The sequence below is a fragment of the Phoxinus phoxinus genome, assembly GCF_949152265.1.
Source record: "Phoxinus phoxinus genome assembly, chromosome: 12".
NCBI lineage: Eukaryota > Metazoa > Chordata > Actinopteri > Cypriniformes > Leuciscidae > Phoxinus > Phoxinus phoxinus.
This window is the reverse complement of record NC_136887.1, coordinates 20,977,697-20,997,619: the sequence shown is the minus strand read 5'-3', so window position 1 is coordinate 20,997,619 and position 19,923 is coordinate 20,977,697. Positions and strand designations below refer to the sequence as shown.

Genomic DNA, 19,923 nt, shown 5'->3' with positions numbered 1-19,923 from the left:
TGAAAAGAAGCCAAGTCCAGCGCCATAAACCCAACAAGCATACTCATTCACACCCACGAATGCACAGGCATATACATAGACACCAACTGAGCCAACAATACCCACAGCTGTGCACTGTTTAAACCTATTGATGAGACAGGCCTTTAACATCGCTCCCTTCAGCGCTTTAACACTGTTCAGAAAAGCTGCGCTTGTACTTTGACTGCAAACTCTAAATTTAAACTAAAAAAGCTGCAAGATCAGCAAACAAACTCTTCACCTCTTCCTCTGCTGATTTCACATTGTTTTACCATTTGATTCCATCATATACTTCCATCATGCGCTTCCTTTACTTCTGGAACTCTGAAGTTAATTACTTCTTGTTGGCTGCACTCCCAATATGTAGAGAGTACAGTAAACTAATTTTCGAGCCAGCAGATATCACAGGTGACCTCTCTTTCCTCCATAAGATAAGTCCTACATTTCCCTTATCTGTGAAGGCTGCAGGATGTTCCTGGAGTTCTAGGCTCAGCCGTTGGTATTAAGATGTGTGCTCAGGAAATAAGTAGGATTCCTCTACGGCATAGGTTCCTCACTTCAGGAAACACTGGCTGACTGTTAGTCAACCCACATGTGAAATCAAGAACAGTTAAGAAATGATGGTTGTGCGATGCTGGCTGAGTACGGTTAATGTAAAGGTGTTTAATGTTGTCCTTACCTGTGTAGATAAATCTGCCCGGTGTACCTTTGCAGAACTGCTTTGACTTGTAGGACAGAGTGACCTCCACAACCCCGGGAATGTGTCTGGGAGGAGTCTGAACTCGAATGGCGTGAGGTGTTATGAGCTGAAAGAGAAAATAAGAAATGTTTTTTTTTTGTTACTGTCAAAATAAAACAAGTAGAAAAAATAGGTTGAAATAAGACAACAAAATATTCAAATATTTTTACTCTTCAGACAGAGTTTATGAACCGCAACAATGAGAGGACAAGGTAAATTCTATCTCTGGAATTGGATCATCTCATTAATCATGCCCACACTGAGGCTTAATAGGAAAAAATGAACTCTGACCTAATACTAGGATACTGACTATTTTCAGAATAGCATACAACCAACTTATTCTTATAGTGGTATATTCTCTATTCTTAATATGCTAATTTTTTTAGTGTGTAGGCCCTATGTATTTATGCATGTATGCTGCACACTGCCGTTCAAAAGTTTGGGATCTGTATGAGTTTTTGAAAGAAGTCTCTTCCGCTTACCCAGGCTGCATTTATTTAATCAAAAATACAGTAATATTGTGAAATATTATTACAATTTATATTATTAACATCTGTGATGGCAAAGCTGAATTTTCAGCATAATTACTCCAGTCTCCAGTGTCACATGATCCTTCAAAAATCATTCTAATATGCAGATTTGCTGCTCAAGAAACATTTCTGATAATTATCAATGTTGAGAAATATTGCATAATTTTCTTTCAGGATTCTTTGATGAATAGAAAGTTCAGATAAGCATTTATCTGAAATATAAAGCTTTTGTAACATTATAAATGTCTTTACTGTCACTTTTGATTAAAATCCATCCTTGCTGAATAAAAGCAGCATACATTTTTTTTGGATTAAAAAAAATACAGATTTGGTGAACAGAAGAGACTACTTTTAAAAACAAACTTTTGAATGGCAGTATATATATATATATATATATATATATATATACATACATACATGCAACATAATGAGGTCAGTAGGCGGCATGCAGTACATACAGTATACAGTAAATAATAAGCAAGTATTCTATTCTCAACATAGATTATACAGTATATTTAGCCTCTGGGATGTTGAGAGCTTCATGGAGTGTTTTTTTCTCTCCCTCTCATTCTGTTCCTCATTTTAATATATGAAAAATATTGATGCCATCCTGAAGGACAGTTATGAGAGGTCATTGGTCAGCACTAGTCAGAGATGACCTTTTCTGTTAGTTCCATGTGGTGACACAAATCCCGCCAGCCAATGAGATTAAAGCTTTTGTCAGCTGGAGGTGCAGACAGTCCAAGTCATTACATAATCAAAATTCTGTCCACCTTTATTGCATCTGCATTTTCTGGCACTGTATAACGTATACTGTATAACTTCACAATGTATGAAACTTGCATTTAAGGTACCCCTGTTTACCTGCAACCATACTAGCTGAGCTATTAAACAGTATTGTTTTATTCTCTGATTAGACTATGATTTGACTGCTTACAATGTTTGTGAAGCTGTGCTCAATCCCCTTTGAAGAGGAGCCATGCCACTACAAAGAAGCCATGAGCGCTCAGTTTCCCTGCAAATACTCTGTCATATTCAAAGCCAGCAGCACTGGTGCTGCTTTACATGGCTTTAAACTGTCCCTTTCATTGCTCACTTAGCTGGGCTTTCATATGCCAGGCAGTGCTCTTCTCACCTCTCAGATAAATATGGCATTGTCAATGAGAGGCTTTTTATAGAATTACCTCTTTTATCTAGCTCTTCTCAACATAAGCAGCACAGAAACTGAGTGAAACCCCAAAACAGATGGACAGACAGGAAAACAGACAGACTGGCTAACCAAAAATGAGCCTGCGCTGAGAAGCATTATGTCCTTTCAGACTGGCATGTGCCTTCTCAGATGTGTTAGCCAAGTGGATTTTTGAATCCATCTTCCATTCCGTACATATTTTATATAATTAAGTTGCATAACTATTGTAGATAAAAAGGTGCATTTTAAATGTAATTTTCTTTCATATTCAAATTCAGTTGTGATTCTTAAATCTCTGTTGTTGTCTGTTGAGCATGAATTGTAAAAAAAAAAAAAAAAAAAAAATTGGCCAGATTTTGCAACTAAAGTGATTGTACAGAACAGATTGAATAGAAAAGTAACCTACCTCACTCCAGACCAGCATGGTGCCAAAGATGACCTGTAGGCCGTCAAAAAAGTTATCACCAATGATGATGACTGTGGCACCCCCTGTTGTCCAGCCTTCACTGGGACTGATGGCTTTAATGCAAGGAGTAGCTGTTTTAGAGAAAGAAGAATAGGAACAAATGAGTTAAACACTGGCTCACCGTATACAATAAACAGCTTGTTTTCTTGAAAAGGCATATGAAATATAGATTAATTATGGCTATATGTATTTGCCTGTGTACACATCAAGACACCTGTAAAGTGATTATATGAAAATAATGTCAAGAAGCATCAGAATAAACATCTGGACGCAGCTAGCACATCATCACTCGTGCGCATCACCTGTGACATAATTTCATGCACAGACTAAATTCTTAGGAAATAAATGTAAAGCTGTGCAACTGATTTCTTCCTGATTCCGGCAAATAGATTTATGAGCCACACTCTATTAGGAAGCTTTAGGCACAGCTTAATGACAAGTGACTGACTCATTAGAGTCGTCACATATGATTAGACTGTGGCCATTCCTCTGCGCAGTCCCCATATGCTTCCTGACAGCGGTGCGAGCATGAGAGATGACGCTCGCTCACCGATCATTTATCTCAATCTACCCTGTATAGTAGCATGATTCACTGCTGTGGTTGCCTGGAAATCTCCTGCAACCTAACCACGATCATCTCTAGTTGTGTTTTGGGATCTTTAGATTGTCACATAGAGGAACACAACTCGAAATCAGAGAGTGGAGTGGAGCGACAGCAATTTCTCCACCCCGCTCAGTGTTTTGTAATCACTCCGCTTCTATTCCCCACTCACTTGTGAAAGAAAGTCCACTCCGAATCCACTCCATAGCTTACAACTGCAGTCGTAGTCTCTCTATATACCATCTCTTTACCCTCTTCTCTGTTTCCCATACTGATATTGGTATTAGAGATTATATACATTTATATAATAAACATATCATTTGTATTATACATTATCATAATTTGATATAATTATGTTTTATGTATAATGTTGGATATTTAATTGTGCATGCCCATTTCCCCCAATTATTACATTTTGATTGTCTTTGCTATTATATATTGTTCACTTAGTTAATTGTTAAAAAAACTTGTTTAATAATTGAAATATAATTGAAATTAAATTAAATTATTAAATTAAATATATTACAATATTTAATTCAATTACATTTTCAAATGTAATCTTTGAGTAAAATTGTAATGTTTTATTTTGAATTTTGATTTAGTGAAAATAGTGTTACATTTTAATATCATCGATTTATCAGACATATTTTATAAGAATGTTGGTGACCAGAATCATGGTAGCCATTGACTTCCATGGTACTTTTTTTCCTACTGTGGAAGTCAATGGTTACAGTCAACTGTCTGGTCACCAACATTCTTTAAAATATCTTCTTTTGTGTTCAGCAGAAGAAAGAAACTCATTCAGGTTTGGAACAAATTTAGGGTGAGTAAGTGATGACAAAATTGTCTTTTTGGTAAGTTTGGAGAAAGAGAAAACCCTGCTCCTTACTCCTGGCCAAACCGTGCGACTTTCACTCCGCACAACTTACGCATTCTGGTCCAAAGACACTCAGAATCAGTTGACCAAACCGAGTGCAGGAAAAAACCAGGCCGACAGGACACCCGACCCCCTGGTGCTCTGCTTATGAAAGGCAGAAAGGCGGCTTTGTTTTAGTCATGGACATAATTAATGAAATCTGAGGGTCAGACTGGAAAAGATCAGTTGGTGATGAGTGTACAATAGCAGCACTCCTCCCTCCAACCCCTCCTTCCTTCCCCTCTGGCGGTGGTAGGAGAACACGAATGCTAATTCCGCTTGATTATACACACACCTTTATTAAATATTACACTGACCCCATGTGTGCCCAGGGAGGGAGGGGGCCAGGTGCGAGCGCTTGTTTTATGACACTCGTGCAAATGTCATGAGCGCCGGAGTTCGCCAGGCACAGAGAAATCCGGAGTCCTTACAGCAGTCGATCAAAAGGCCAGGCGCCCTGGGACACTCTGAGAAAACAGCAGCCAGCCATAAAAATTCAACACCTTAATGAGTTTAAATTTCATTTCAGCATGTTGAACTTTGGCACCGGATTCTAAAGCTCGGTGTCTCACTGAAGACGCTTTAACCGACTAATTACTGCTGTTCCAATTTGCTGCTGAATTTAAATAGAAGGAAAAGACATGAGGGAGGGAAAAAAGGAAAAGTAAGGGTCCTCTGAGGCAGCTGTCGGAGGCAGAGAACGGGAGAGTCTGTCACGGGCGGCTCTGTTGTCCTCTGTGACTCTGGTAGGGGGACTAAGCACACATCCTTTAACAAGCGTTACACGCGGCTTTGACTGCAGGCAGGACCCCTGGGAGAGGGTAGGGGTCTACACTCAACGCACGTGTGATAGTGTACCTAAGTGAGGCAGTCGAACAGTGAAGGCAGATGGCCTGCGTATAGGAGGCGCTCGGTTCTGCTGATAGGACCTGAACTGAGATGAGACGAGGCTGTAGACCTCACTTGCACAGCTTAAACTGGTGTGTGTCAGCCATCGGCGATGCCTTGGGAAGAGCTAGCATGGATAATTGTAGGGGATATTGAGAACCTGCAGGGGAAAATGGTCTGGGGAACGATGTTGGGGAAGCAGGTTTTAACTATCAAGCTACAAGAAAAAATTTATCTAATTTAAACTACAGTCATGCTACACTTAAAAAGTAGTTAGCTCCACAACAAGCTGTTAATGAAAACAAGCTAGGCAGACTACCGTTCAAAAGTTTGGGGTCGTTAAGATTTTAAAAATGTTTTTGAAAGAAGTCTCTTATGAAAACCAAGGGTGCATTTATTTGATCAAAAATACAGTGAAAACAGATATATTTAAAAAGATTATGGTTTAAAATTGTCAGCATCATAACTCCAGTCCTTAGTAGCACATGATCATTTAGAAATCAGTCTACGGTAATATGCTGATTTGATGCACAAGAAACATTTCATTTTTTTTTTCAATATACAATATTTTTTTGTGGAAAATATGACGCATTTTTTTTTTCAGGATTCTATGATAAATAGAAAGTTGAAAGGAACAAAATGTATTTTAAATGTATATACTGTATATATTTATTGTAACTATCAATGTCTTTACTGTCACTTTAATACATCCTTGCTGAATAAAATGATTTCTTTAAAGCAAACACAGCTGTATTTATCTAGTACAAACCCAATGAGGATCTCAAATAGCATTAAACAGCGTTTTGAACACAACAATTTGCAATAAATAGCACAAATAGTATGTAAGATTATTGTGTAATACTACTTGATACAGAATATTTCCTCTTTTTCATCTCTGTATTTTATCTGTGTAAATTTTTTGTTAATCATAAAACATTATACAGCAACAGCAGAATGTCTGTTTTATGAGTGTGTAATCACTTTTGGTGTAAGTTAAAGACTTTTTATATCCATGTTAAATATAAAAATGATAAGTGATAATAATATTTAAAACAGCAACATACGTACAGTATAGTGCCGCATCTGTGGAATACTTCTTCCACAGGATCTTCCAGGATTCAGATTTACAGAGTCCTCGTGATATTAAATGTTTTCCTGGTATATTGCAATTTAAATAGGGAATTACATGTTTTAGATTAAGGAACATGATTTTAAAGCATTTCAATAACCCCAAATATACAAATCAAATCTCCTTAGACTAACCAAGATGTCACAAATATTCTATGTTCCAGCCATGTTGTAATTTTCATAAGTGAAGTAATCCACTTTGTGGCCTTGAGGACTTCCCCGGCTAGTCTTTTTTTTTGTATGAGCTGTGTTGTGGGTGACTGCTGGGCATAATGCAATTTGGCGGCGTGATAAACCAGGAGAGATGAAGAGGAATGTTGAAGCAATCTGTGATGGTAATCTTGGCCTAAGACGACTCTTTTGCAGGGTGCTGAAATTGTGCATGGATTAAGCAGATGGTGGTATGTGAATCCATCTGATAGGATTAAACTTTGGTGCCTCCTCTGCCGCCATCTGTTCCCTTACACTGCATGCATGCGTATGCGCGCTCACTTTTACACACATCTCAGATACAAGCACAATAGCGTTCTTTTCTACAAACTTACATTCTCAAGCCCTGCAGACATCCATTTCCACCACAGTGCATTTGTGACATGACCTCACGTATTGGTGCCCTCACTTTACCCTCGTCTCCCCAGCCCAGAGCAATCAACACACATGTACACCATGTCTGACAGAACAGGCTCATTAGCTGGAGGGGAGTGGAAATGTTCTGAAACTGACACAATAATAGACAAGAGTGGCCATTTTTGCATTTTTCGTGCTGATTTTTTTGTGGAAAAATGAACAGAATTCTGTGGAAGGGATTTAAATATGCTAAAATGTGGTAAATGTGGTAAAGCACACTATTATTGGGAGCAAAATGTATTATAAAATTAGCCAAAGTACTTAATATGATCATACACAAGGGGTGGAAATGTGTAGAACTGCAGTGAATGACAAGTGTTCCAATTTCAAGTGTGATTAGTTATTACAGGAACTCTGTATTGAATTGTGAAGCTCTGACTTCGTGAGTTTCTGCATTGCCCTCCAAGAAAAATATGTCTATACGTGCAAATCAGGGTGTTATATGAGACATAATGAAGAATTACAGTATAAGCCTGTCTGTCTCAGGATTTATCATATCCTTTCTCTTTTTTTAAAGAGAAAAAAAAATTCCCACAATTTTTCAAATATGTTGAGGCTTTAGAAAACTGACTTTTTTAATTTTCTCAGTGCAGTCCAAACTATGCTTACAGACTGAAGACATCCCCAGGAGAATAAAGAGAACTTAATCATCAGCATCATCATTATCAAATCATCATCATTCAAATCCTTCGTTTTTCATCATAGACGGAGGTTAACAGTCCAAGTGAAAAATGTGTTCTTCTCTGGAGTCATCCCAAACATAAATGAGAAAATGATTGGATTTGATTGCGACTGAGGATCAAATCATTGCTCAAATCATGTCCACATGTTATTAGACGGATTTAGGAGGGCCGCACTATAACCTGCAAGAGATGGAGGACAGCAGATAAGGCCACATGTCGCTTAGAAAACAAATGCTCAGTGCTTAAGACTTAGAGGTCTCGTAAGACACATGTTCAAACCTAAAGAGAACAGGCCACTTGGGGAATGCTGCGTTCACTGCTCTTTTCTTAGCCTGCGCACATCTTAGTGGATTATGGGTGCTTTGCTGCACTGCTACTGTTGGTATGCCGTTTGTTAGTCAAATGAATGTCTGGCTAGCTCAAACCACCAGCAGTATCTGACATCAGCATGACTTGTTAACGGCATTAACATGACTGCAGGACACAGAGGTGCTAAATCAGAGTCACTATGATCTGATTGAATGGTCACAGTTGTCTTTCAATTCAAAGTATGCGCACATCCAATCATCACTTCAGCAGGTGCTCGATCGAAAGAAAACTGAGCTGAAATGCAAAAGAACCGGCACACTGCTACTTCTGCTCCAAAGGAAGTTAAATAAAAAACTTTTCGACCAACAGCGGCCTTCGTCAGGCAAAGCGAATAACAAATATCAACAACTTTTATATCAACATGATGAGCAATCACACCTGCTATAGTCAATCAGTGAATTAACCAATCATCCAGTAAACCAATGAAATCCAGTGGAAAAATCCAAAGAAATTTTAACAAAGATATAAACAATATCTGCAACAAAAGGTTGCAGTTATACCGCCAAAAAATAAAATAAAATCCTTAAAGTGCGGACACAGTAGTGCAATATTTCAGGAAAAAAGATCCATTGTCGATAGTTTAGTAACATTTGAAACACAGCTGACCTCAATGTAAAATCTGCAAAATATATTTTTTTCTTACACTAAATAAAGCCTAAATCACACACATTTTTGTGACGTTTATTCTGAAAACAAGAAGATGCAATTTTCCAATGGGCTAGAACATATCCATTGTCTTACTGTACCGTACCCACTTTTTTAGAAAGAAACCTTAAAGGATATTATTTACATACTTTTAATGGATATCAAGAAAAATGTATTAAAATAATATCTCTTGCAATGTATTACCATTTTTTCCCATTAGCAAAGCATTAAACTCAAGGGTTCTTCAGTGGGACTGACGGTTGCATTTGTTCGTTTTTTGCATTTGAACTCGACCGTACATAAGCGCCACCGCTCAACATGTTCGCCACTAGGCCATATCTGCAATGATGTTTCACTTTTTTTTAAGTGTGATTATTTTGTTCAATATTGAAACCTTTTAGAGACAACTGTAAGTAAGCCATTGGTAGGTTGATTACCCTGGAAAGTGTGAACATTATGGGTCTTGTAAGGCTCAGATCCTTCTTTTTGTCCTGATCAGACAGAACAAACTTTTCTTCTGACCAATCGAATATGGGGGAGGGTTCAGAAAAAGTGAAATCACTATTTTTGCAAGACCATTAGTTTACACTTATTGGGTAGAAATTGCACAATTAAGCTTGAAACTGTCTAAGTTGATGTAAAGAAAGAAGGCAGTGCTAGCCATGATTGGCAACCATCTGTGCGCCAATGTAGCAAAACCATGAAACTACATGGAGTGGGACAAAGTGGCTTAGTTTTGCTGAATGTGCTAGGGACATTAGCTGTGTTCAAAAGAGTTTGTTGTGGGGAAAAGTACAATGAAGGATTTTAACAACGGGAATTACACAGACCTTGCAGGTGTAACTCTTTTGTCTTTTATTCCTTCTGTTTCCCCCTATTTTTCTCATTGTGAAAAATGACAAACTTGTGTTTTTATTTCTCAACAAAACGCTCACCGTGTTCCAGGTATGACGGAGTTCCTTCAGACGGGTCCAGCCTGCGAGCTCTACGTCCATGTTTAGAGTTATTGTGCACAAACATGTTATCAGACACAGCCAGGACGTGTCCGTCCACGTTGACCGTCGTAGACACCACCACCTGCAGAAGACGAATAATGACTGTCACTGCACTTTACTTGACCCACAAAGACACACTCTGTCCTTGTATACAAATTAATACGCAGCTCAAACAAACAGCTGAAGTGTTGGAGCAGCACAAACACACCGTAAGCGTGTAACCGCTGACTGATAAATTGACATACAGGCACATTTCACCAGAGAGCCTGGAACCATGACAGCAGCTAACAGCTCTCACGGAGCTGAAGTCATAGACTAGAGGTGTCTCACAGCAACTGAGGAGCCTCTTGATTTAAATGGCTCTCAGGCTTTGAGAGGTCTCTCAATCTCAAGAGAGGAAGAGGCTTGATGAGACTTGGCAAACACCGCTTACATTATCCCTGTTCTGGGCAGCCACTTCATTCGCTCAAAGCTTCTTTTTTCTCTCTCTACTCTCCATCAGTATTTCTTTATATGTTCTCAAGTACTCACATTTTATCTGTTAAGAAACCATTATTTGGCCTCAAATTACTACTACATTTTTAGTGAACTTGTGGGTGGTCAATTGAATATGTTAATTCAGAGTATTTAATGATATGATTATAATAGTAATATCATTGTTTAAATAATATGTATTTTATAATATTTCAAATATGTTGTCCTATTTCCTATATGAATTACATATCTGTTAAGCATTAATATAATAAATTAATTAATCATTATTATGATAGTAATGTTATTAATGACTGTTTTTATATTGGAACTTATATTCATGTAAATGCAGCTCGTCCAGTCACATACATGACTAAAATTGCAATTTTGTCACTTTAGTTTGGAAGTGTGAGCAGAAAGGACGTGGTCCTACCTGAAAGCGCCGCATGTCTCGTGGGTTCCCCGCATTCTTTAGGCAGTTCTGGTTGCATTTGAGAAAGAATTTCAGGAAGAACCTGGAAAAACAGAATAAGACGATTTATAAGGTAAGGCCTTTTGGGGATTTTGGATTTTGTTCAAGACTCTGGCGCAGAGACTGAGGTAATGATGGCAGGGTTGTGTGGTATTGACATTGACCACATTAGAGCTATGTTATGTGCCACCACGCTATGAGGAGTTAACCTGCATCCTCCTACTCTCTGCATTCTTAAGGTCATAGCTACATACATATTCACACAGTTACAATGAGTAACACACTGGTCTAGGAAATGAAGACCATCTGTCATGAGGCCAGAAACATGCCTGTCAGCTGAGTGAAAAGAAGAAAACAGGAGAAAGATCAGGAAAGATTTAAATGCGTTTTCAAAGTCACTCCAAAGAGATTTGGAAAGAGATTTTCTGTTGTAGGGCAACAATAGTAGATTGATTTCTGAATCCTTATTAACTATTATAAAGAAATGTATAAAGATACTAGACGCATCTACTCACTGTAGGTACTTGTGCTCAACTTCCCAGGGGAACATCCAATATTGTGAATGTTACTGTGCATTTGTAAATGTATCAATTACATTAATAATGTGTCTCAAATGATTTCTAAGTGTTTATTGTTTATGCATTTTAATAACAGTGTTTTAATGTTGAATCAGTGGGCTTGTCAGATCTTGTATGGCTGTGACTCAGCGTGTTTTCCCTTATTCTCTGCGGTCTGAAATCTACAATATTAATTAACACAGTGGGGTATCTCTCTTTTTTCTTAATTTATGGTTTTCTGGTTCACTGCACTAGTATAGTTGAGAACCCACATCTGTCTGCAGCATCTATCCACTATTATTATATTTGCTGCCTGTCACTACTTACACAGACGCATCGACACCCCGACACAAACAGAAATCCTTCACTTACTTGCAGAAGTCTACTGGTCACAAAGTTACAGTACAGTTGTGTGCCACAACCTGTTTGGGTAGTGACTATTGGATCTACATATCCATCATCTTAAACTTAATAACACACTTTTACTAACAATAACCATAGACTCCTATTGATTTTATAGACACTACTGTTTAAATGAATACTCTTACTCAAAAAGAATGCATTATATTGATCAAAAGTGACAGTACATATTTTTACATTGTTACAGAACTTGAAAAAATAAAATAAAACATTAATAATTCAAATAAAATGGTGAGCATAAGAGACTTCTTTCAAAGAAATAAAAAATTATTACCAAATACCGACCCCAACTTTTGAACGCTAGTGTACAGCTAATTATAAATACTACAGACTAACCAAACCCACAGTCTAGCTATTTAATTTTTCTAATAATAAAAAATATTTTTTACAATCAATGTCCCCCAATGGAGGTTGTCAGATTTAGCTCACTTCTAGAGACAATTTTTTCGGCGAAGTATAGCTAAATACATATGTGTACTCTAATAAAATGTATGTGGATGTGTATACACAAAGTTTTTTTCATAAAGTTTGATTGTCTTAGGGGTGCAGGTAGATTTTGGGTTACGGCTAGTCAGTGCTATAATAAAAAAAATTGAAGTCAGTGGAAAGCCCCACAATGACATAAAAACAAATGTGTGTGTGTGTGTGTGTGTGTGTGTGTGTGTGTGAGTATGTGTGTTTGTGTGTGAGAGAGAGTGCAGCTGACTTGTTAGCAATGAAGGAATGTAAGATGCATAGTCTGTGTGCACTGGCTAGGATTCATCTAGGATAAGCGGTCCAGGTCTCATCCTTTGCTCTTTAATCTATTGTTAGCCACCCCTCTAACATCTACAACATTACACATCCATGTGTCAAGCCATTCATCCCACTTTCAAGCCTTAGTGCCTAGTAGCATGTCAGATGGAAAATGTGTATGCATATGATTATATACTGTACACACACGCACACACACACATATACAGTATATATATATATATATATATATATACATACAGAAGTCAACATTTGAAGTGGATCAAAAAAGTTCATAAAAGTTGTCCTAAGACAAGAACGGGTATTGCTAAAAAAAAATTGTATAACTTTGATGATATGTTTTGATCCACTTCAAATGTTGACTACTGTATATGGGTTTGTATGTAATTTGTAAATATATGGAACAAAAATATATTTATGATGGTGCGCAGTATAGATCAGATCTAGTCTTTGCAGCTCACTGGGTGCATTGATAAAAACATGTTTGTGTGTGTGTTATCCACAGTGTTGTTTGGGTAAACAGATTAGCGCTACAGACCTCGTCTATAATATCATTTAAGAACTCTAAGCCGTGGCTTCTTCCCCGCTGATTCCCTCTGCCACTGACCCTGTCTGAGCTCTCCTGACCTGTCCCTTATTCTTCCACGCTCTCGCTTTCCTTCTCTTTCTCTCTTTCCTGCTTTGTGTGGAGATAAGTCTGGGCTTAACCTCATCGCTGACATCACGCTCTCACAGTCCTCCTAAATCCCCTGCAAAACCCTGGGTGCCCTCACTTTAGGAAGACATCCTTTGTCTTTCTTTCCCTCCGCTCCACAGATTTGTCCTTCTGGTCTCCTAACCGCACGCCACGTTCACATAAACACTCACTCATAGTTTTTAGAGCCCTCGTCCACATGTGTAATGTGTATATAGTTTGACTTTGTTGACCCCGTAGCTCCATTAGCATTAGCAAGAGTACTACGATGTCTGCCGAACAGGGAGGGTACATGTAATCACACGTGTAATGTTTAATAAAGTGCTTACTGTCCCCTCTGTAGGGCACTTTGGACAGGGACCTTATGCTTTTAGAAGAGATTGGACGGTGCATTGCAAATGGCACGACTAAGAGCACTTCAATTAGAGAGGGCTATTACCACAGTCAGCGTGAGGAAGAGGGCAACGCTCCAAGTGTCTGATGGGTAGGACGAGTTTGAGTCAGAGCCTGACCTGTCATACTTACTGCTCTGCTTAATAACTCTTACATTGTACTTTTAGACACATCAGAGCGGATGCTAATGAAAGAGTAACTGAGATGCAAAGAATACAGATGATGGTGGAAGATTCACTCTCTGATTCACAATATCTCATGCAGTGTTTATTGCTCAACTACACAGGGATTTTAATATTTATTTCTGTGATGGTAGTAAAGCTGCATTTTCAGCATCATTGCTCCAGTCTTCAGTGTCACATGAAACTTCAGAAATATTTCTAATATGGTGATTTGCTGCTCAAGAAACATTTATTTTTTTACTTAATATTCTTTTCAAATTAAAAAACTAAAATGTTCATATCATTCCTCATAATCAAAAAGACTAAATGTAATGATAAATGATGGCTGTGCTATTTAATATGAAAATAATTAGTATTTGTTTTTTGGGCCCATGGCCATGATAATGGCAATGATCACTTATGTGTTTTATACCCAGGGGCAGCTGCAAGGAATTAGCTTTTCCCTGTTTATTTTTATCAATTTGTTTGTGGTATTCAGTTGATGTGCAGTGACTTCTGGGAAATTGTATGTCTCCACTTACGTGACATGATGTATTGATGTAATATTGTTCCCTATGCATTTTGCAGTGCCCTTTAGACTGAACAGAGACGGTCGAATACCCTATGAAGTTGACTTAAAGAGAGGAGGTAAGAGGGAATGTCAGGGCGAAAAAGAAGGAGAGCAATGAATTAAAGCAGAAGTCGAGGACTGATGGGGTTGGTGTAGGCAGGGTTAATGTAATCCTCAACAAATTGACCTTTGACCTCAGTCTGTCAAGGGGTCACATCTGTCCGCTCAGCTCTGGCCCATTAATTAACTCTCCTGCAGATTCGCCTGACTCGGACACTCAGCCGTTAAACCTTCTGTGTTGTTCTCAGCAGAGGAACGATTCACCAAAAACGAACCCGGTTTTGCTAGTCGTCAAATTAAATAGTTACAAAACATCCACAGAGAAAGTGGTCTTTACAATCAGACACCCACTCAAAGTGCGACGATCAGAGAAAAATGCACTTTAATAAACAGAAAAGCATTTGTGAAAATTTCTGCGGCCCCTCATTTGCTCCTAAAAAGCACATCAAATGAAATCAAATTGCCCCCCGTGTTTGCAATACTTGTGGCCCAAGTCACTAGCACTATTGATTTAAATGCATTTGACTGTAGCTGTGAGGGTGGTTTTAAATGAATGATAGTGGCGTGCGGAGAGAACGGCCGATCTGGAGTCAGCACTAACTGCGGCAGCATGGTATAAAAGCATGTGGCATGTGCGAGTATGGTATTACCCACACTCTCAGTAAATGAGACCAAGTCAACGGCACCAGCCATCAATTATTCAGAGGCTGAGATGGCAATTATGGCACTGAGCACAATCAACATGAATATTTTATGAAGGCTAACGCAGACCATAAGAGTGTGAGAGGGGGAGACTCGGAGAAAGAGAATATAAATGTGCCCATTTCTGGGAGACACAGTCAATGCCAGTTCTTGCCATAGAGCAACACTCAAAGTGCCATTCGGTATGGCATGATATCTCTCTTCATCGGCTCTCTCCTCACCTTACACCATCTTATCTTCATTCCAGTCTCCCAGAATGCCTCGGTGAGACAGCAGCATGGGCTGTCTTAATGGGACCAGGGGCAGATGTCCTCTCAAGGCAGCTCTCCATTACCTCTACTATGTGGGCACGATAGGAATGTTGCAGTTGTTTAAAACACAGAGTTTGAGTTGTGGCTAATTGAGTAAGGCGACACCATGTTGACGAGTGATAGACTAATCTTCTGAGCGGCAGCGCTAAAGCCAGGCGGCCCTGTAACTCGCTGTCCGTTTCAGCCTCTGTTTGTCATTCACTCGTTCTGTCTTTTAGCCCCCCTCTAGAAAAACATATTGCTCATGCTTTGAAAATATACACGTGCATCGGTTAGCCTCCCTCCTGAAAGTACTCTGAATTTTCTCGTAATTCCTTCAAGACCAGATACTGCAAATAAAATAATAATAATAACGCAGAGTAGAACAATCTGACAGCTACAAGAAGTCTAACCTTCCCCTTTCTCCGCCTTCAGGCAAGCTGAGACCAGTAGGCATGTTGTGCTGACAGCTCTAAAATTGCTTACAATACACATCTCCAAAAGATCTGTCCCAGGCAAAAAAAAAAGAAAAAAAAGAAGAAGAAATATCACCGGCTTGCTTAGCTGGTCTTTCAGATGTCTTATTTTTCCCTCCTCCCTCCATTTATTATGGCTGGATTTCTGCACTGGCCTGCGAGTTTGGTGCCAAATGCAACCGAAGAACTATTTCAGAAAGAGAGAGAGGGAAAGAAGAAACTGCGAGCGAGCAAAGAGAATTCTCTTATCATAACATCATAGCAGAAGAATTTGCACTCTCTGTCTTCCATTGTCTACAAATGTTTCCTCAGAGTGAATCAGTCTCGAGTGTTTGTTTTTTTTGTAGCATTATTTATTTTTAGTCCTATTTTTGGGGAAAGTGTGTGGACTGTTTTGGTACACAGAATGTATTTATTTATTAAAAGAAAAAACTCGAATCTATCATGTTCTATATTAAAGGTGCACTCAGTATGTTTCTACCTTTCATATACACTACTGTTCATAATTTTTGGGTCAGATAGATTTTTGTTATATTTTATTCAGCAAGGATGCACTAAATTAATCGAAATTGACAGCAAAGACTTTTATGAAGTTAAAAAAATCTGCTTTAAATCAATGCTGTTTCTTTTAAACTTTCTATTTATAAAGTAATCCTGAAAAAAATGATCAAGTTTCAACAAAAATATTAAGCAGCACATTGGATAATGATTAGAAATGTTTCTTGAGCAAGAAGTCAGCATATTAGAATGATTTCTGAAGGATCATTTGACACTGAAGACTGGCGTAATAATACTGAAAATTCAGCTTTGCATCACAGGGATAGATAACATTTTAAAATGTATTCAAATAGAAAACATTTATTTTAAATTGTAATAATATTTTGCAATATTACTGTTTTCATTGTATTCTTGATCAAATACAGCCTTGGTGGGCATAAGATAGCCTATTTCTTTCAAAAACATTTTCTTAAAAAGTCTTACCGACCCCAAACGTTTGAAAGGTAGTGTAGGCTATATAATATGGATATGAGATGAAGACACAAAAAAGATGGGTTTTGAGATCGCGTGACCAACCAAATAGCATTTGCTTCATATGGTTAACCCTCCTCTAGTGGAATAAATAAGTCACGGCTGACTGAGAATAGCAATTTCTACAACGGCATCACATGGCATTGCGTTTGCATTGTGCTGTATCCATGCCACTAGTTGTCAGTACAAGTCCAAGATGACTCAGTATTGGTCAGCTAAACATTAAAAAAAAATCCTTTGAAGGATCATAGTAAATTGTACTCTGCTCCAGAGAGGGTACAGTTAATGAGGCCTGTTCTTCTCACTATGCTGAAGCTCTTGAGCATTAACCGTTTTAAATTGCTGCATTTCCTCCCTTTGACAATCCATTGGAGTTTTATATCATTACTACCTGGGCTGTTTCGATTTAAGAGCAATGAATGAAAGACGCACCCTCTACGAAATAAAAATAAAGAGTTGAGTGAGACAGAAAGAGTGAGCGAGAGACAATGAACGTGAAAGAGGAGAGCGAGGAGAGAAATTTCACATCAGACAGCGGGACCAGACCCAAGAGACGAGTGCAGTGTAGATGGGAGAATTATTTTACATAATAAATGCTTCAAATCCAAGCCTGTAATTGATAGCTGAAGCCAGGCAACGATGTGCAGCCACCACACATGGGTTTTGGGGAGCTGTCAATCAAATGCTGCCACTGGAGGAGGGATAATGATTGTCATATGACAACTGCCTGATTTAATGTAATCATTACAGCTAAAGTTATTGTTTACAAGTGCCAGTGGAGGTGTGTGAGAGAGCAGACCAGCAGTAGTACAGCAGGCGATGATGTAATAACTTAAACTTCAGTTCATTACGGGAGGGTTTTGAGAGTCGAAGTGGAAATAACTGCTCCTACTTTTGCAGCTGTTTCATTTATTTTATGCTGATATTTACACATTAAACCCTTCCGTCTCTGGCTTAATGGATATAATTGACTAATTCAGCACAAATGACCCTAGTTTTAGCTAATCATACAGAAAGCTATGGACAAATAGATATATTTTCTGTAAACAGCCTCTGTGCATTGGCCGTGTAGTGTACATAAGGCACAAATTAATTGTACCGCTCAGAGGGAAATACAAGATCCCACACAATAGATTCAACGCAATGTGAACTGCACAAATAAAGCATCTAAGGTGGAAAGTAAAAAAGTATATTAAATTAATTCTGTTGTGCATAATTTACAAATCTTAAACTAAATTTACAAGAAAAGAGAGAAAGGGAGAGCGGGAAAGAGACAGAGAGAGAGAGACCACCCTCCTGTATATTTCAGAGGCTGTAGGCAAACACCTCAATAATTCATGACGGAGAGATTGATTTTATTTCCTTTGGCGAGAGGCAGCAGATGTGGCAGGGATGAAGGAAGGGAGGGATGGATGGAGGGAGGGAGGAAGGGAGTGAAATGGAGGGGTGGTGGAGGGACAGCGCAGGCCTGAGGGTCAGCAGCCAGTGGGATCATTAGACCGCCTGCTTTTTGTGTGAAGACTGGAGCTTTACAGCACACTGTTACTCACTGCCAAAGGGCTCCAACAAACTGGCCTGAGTAATACTTAGCTACTCACACATCCCTATATTCCCTAAATAAACACCGGAACAGAAGGATGCGGCCAGATGAACCCCAAAGGAATATTGTTTTGTGACCTAATGCTATGAATCTGATGATCACAATTTTTTTTTATTTTCGATTCAAAACAGTGCTATATAGATTCCTTTCTGATATCTTTGTGTAAGTAAAGCTTACTTTTTAGCCATAAATTATTATTTATTATAATTTTGCACAGGCATGGCCTTATGTAATGAAAACACTTTACAATAATAAGGTTCAATTCGTAATTATAATTAGTTATTGCAGTAGGTGTAACTAACTACCAATTAAATTTTCTATATATTTTTAACAGCATTTAGGTTAAATTAATTTATGAATATTGTTGATTATCGTTTTATTGTTGATTAATTTTATTCAAAATGTATTACTATGTGTATAAATTAACATTAACCTAGATTAATAGATGGGTATTATTATTATTCATTATATAATTTATTGTTATTTTAAGTTATTTCAAGCTATTGCAATTAAATAATTGTAATACATTGCGTTGTATGCTAAGTGTTACCATCTAAATACTAAATACTTGTCAGAATGACTGTCGAAAAAAATATAATTTCTTACCAGCCAAATAATAAGATATGTCCCATGAAATCATTATAGTAGTTCTGTGGCTTTTAGTACATGTGAAGCCATCTATACAGTAGTGTATCTCTAAAAATTGACACGTTTTTTTTTTTGTGTATTTAAAATTTAAGCTATTGCCTCTGACTGACAATAGAAACTAGCACATTATTGTTTAAGATTATTTGGCCCATACTGGTATAAAAATATAGAATGACTTTGCAAAAAGCATAGGACTAGTCTATGAAATATGGAAATGTAGCATGGAAGAGGAAAAGCTCTGAGGGTCCAGCTAGAGCGGGACGGCACTCGTTTACAGTGCTTTGATATAGAAATGATGAGGTTAGAGAAAAGAGCAGAGCAGAGAGAAATGTAAAGGAGGGACTCTGTTCCCCCTCGCATGTCTGATGGAATCAACTCTCTGTGGGTGTGACGGGACGGCAGGTGAGGCTTTGAGAGCGAGCGACATCCTTTTGTCATCGCCTGCTCTCACAAATAATTCATGACATCAGAGGGAAGGAGAGCGAGGGAGGCGTATTGACAGCTACCACTTCTACTTGCCTTCACCTGTCTTATCCAGTCACCCGCAGATAGGACGCAAAGGACAGAGGGACCTTTTCACGGAGAACGAGTGCGCTGCCTTTCTCTTCCACTGACCTAATTAGAACTCACTCGCTCCCTGCCTACGTCTCCTCTCATCCGGCGTGTCCCACTAAAACCTAATCGCTCTTTTAACCCACAACAAAGGGGATCCAGGTGCAGATGTAAAATGCCACGGGGAAAATTTTAAGACAAACTCAGACTCTCTGCTTTCAAAATAAATGTATTTAACTGTTAATTATGCCAGCATTTCAATGTATCGCTAATTAACCAT

At 38.4% G+C, this 19,923-nt stretch overlaps 1 protein-coding gene across 6 annotated transcripts in view; it reads right to left on the bottom strand.

The window, feature by feature from the left end:
* The window catches only part of ebf1a (EBF transcription factor 1a), a 132,681-nt gene that overhangs the window by 27,222 nt on the left and 85,536 nt on the right, over positions 1-19,923 (bottom strand). For all 6 annotated transcript variants that reach the window (XM_079629826.1, XM_079629828.1, XM_079629827.1 and 3 more), the window contains 4 exons: positions 10,699-10,780; positions 9,735-9,876; positions 2,883-3,013; positions 698-824 (listed from right to left, as the gene is read on the bottom strand). In XM_079629826.1, coding sequence (XP_079485952.1) covers positions 698-824; positions 2,883-3,013; positions 9,735-9,876; positions 10,699-10,780 — 482 coding nt within the window. The remainder of the gene's footprint in view (positions 1-697; positions 825-2,882; positions 3,014-9,734; positions 9,877-10,698; positions 10,781-19,923) is intronic.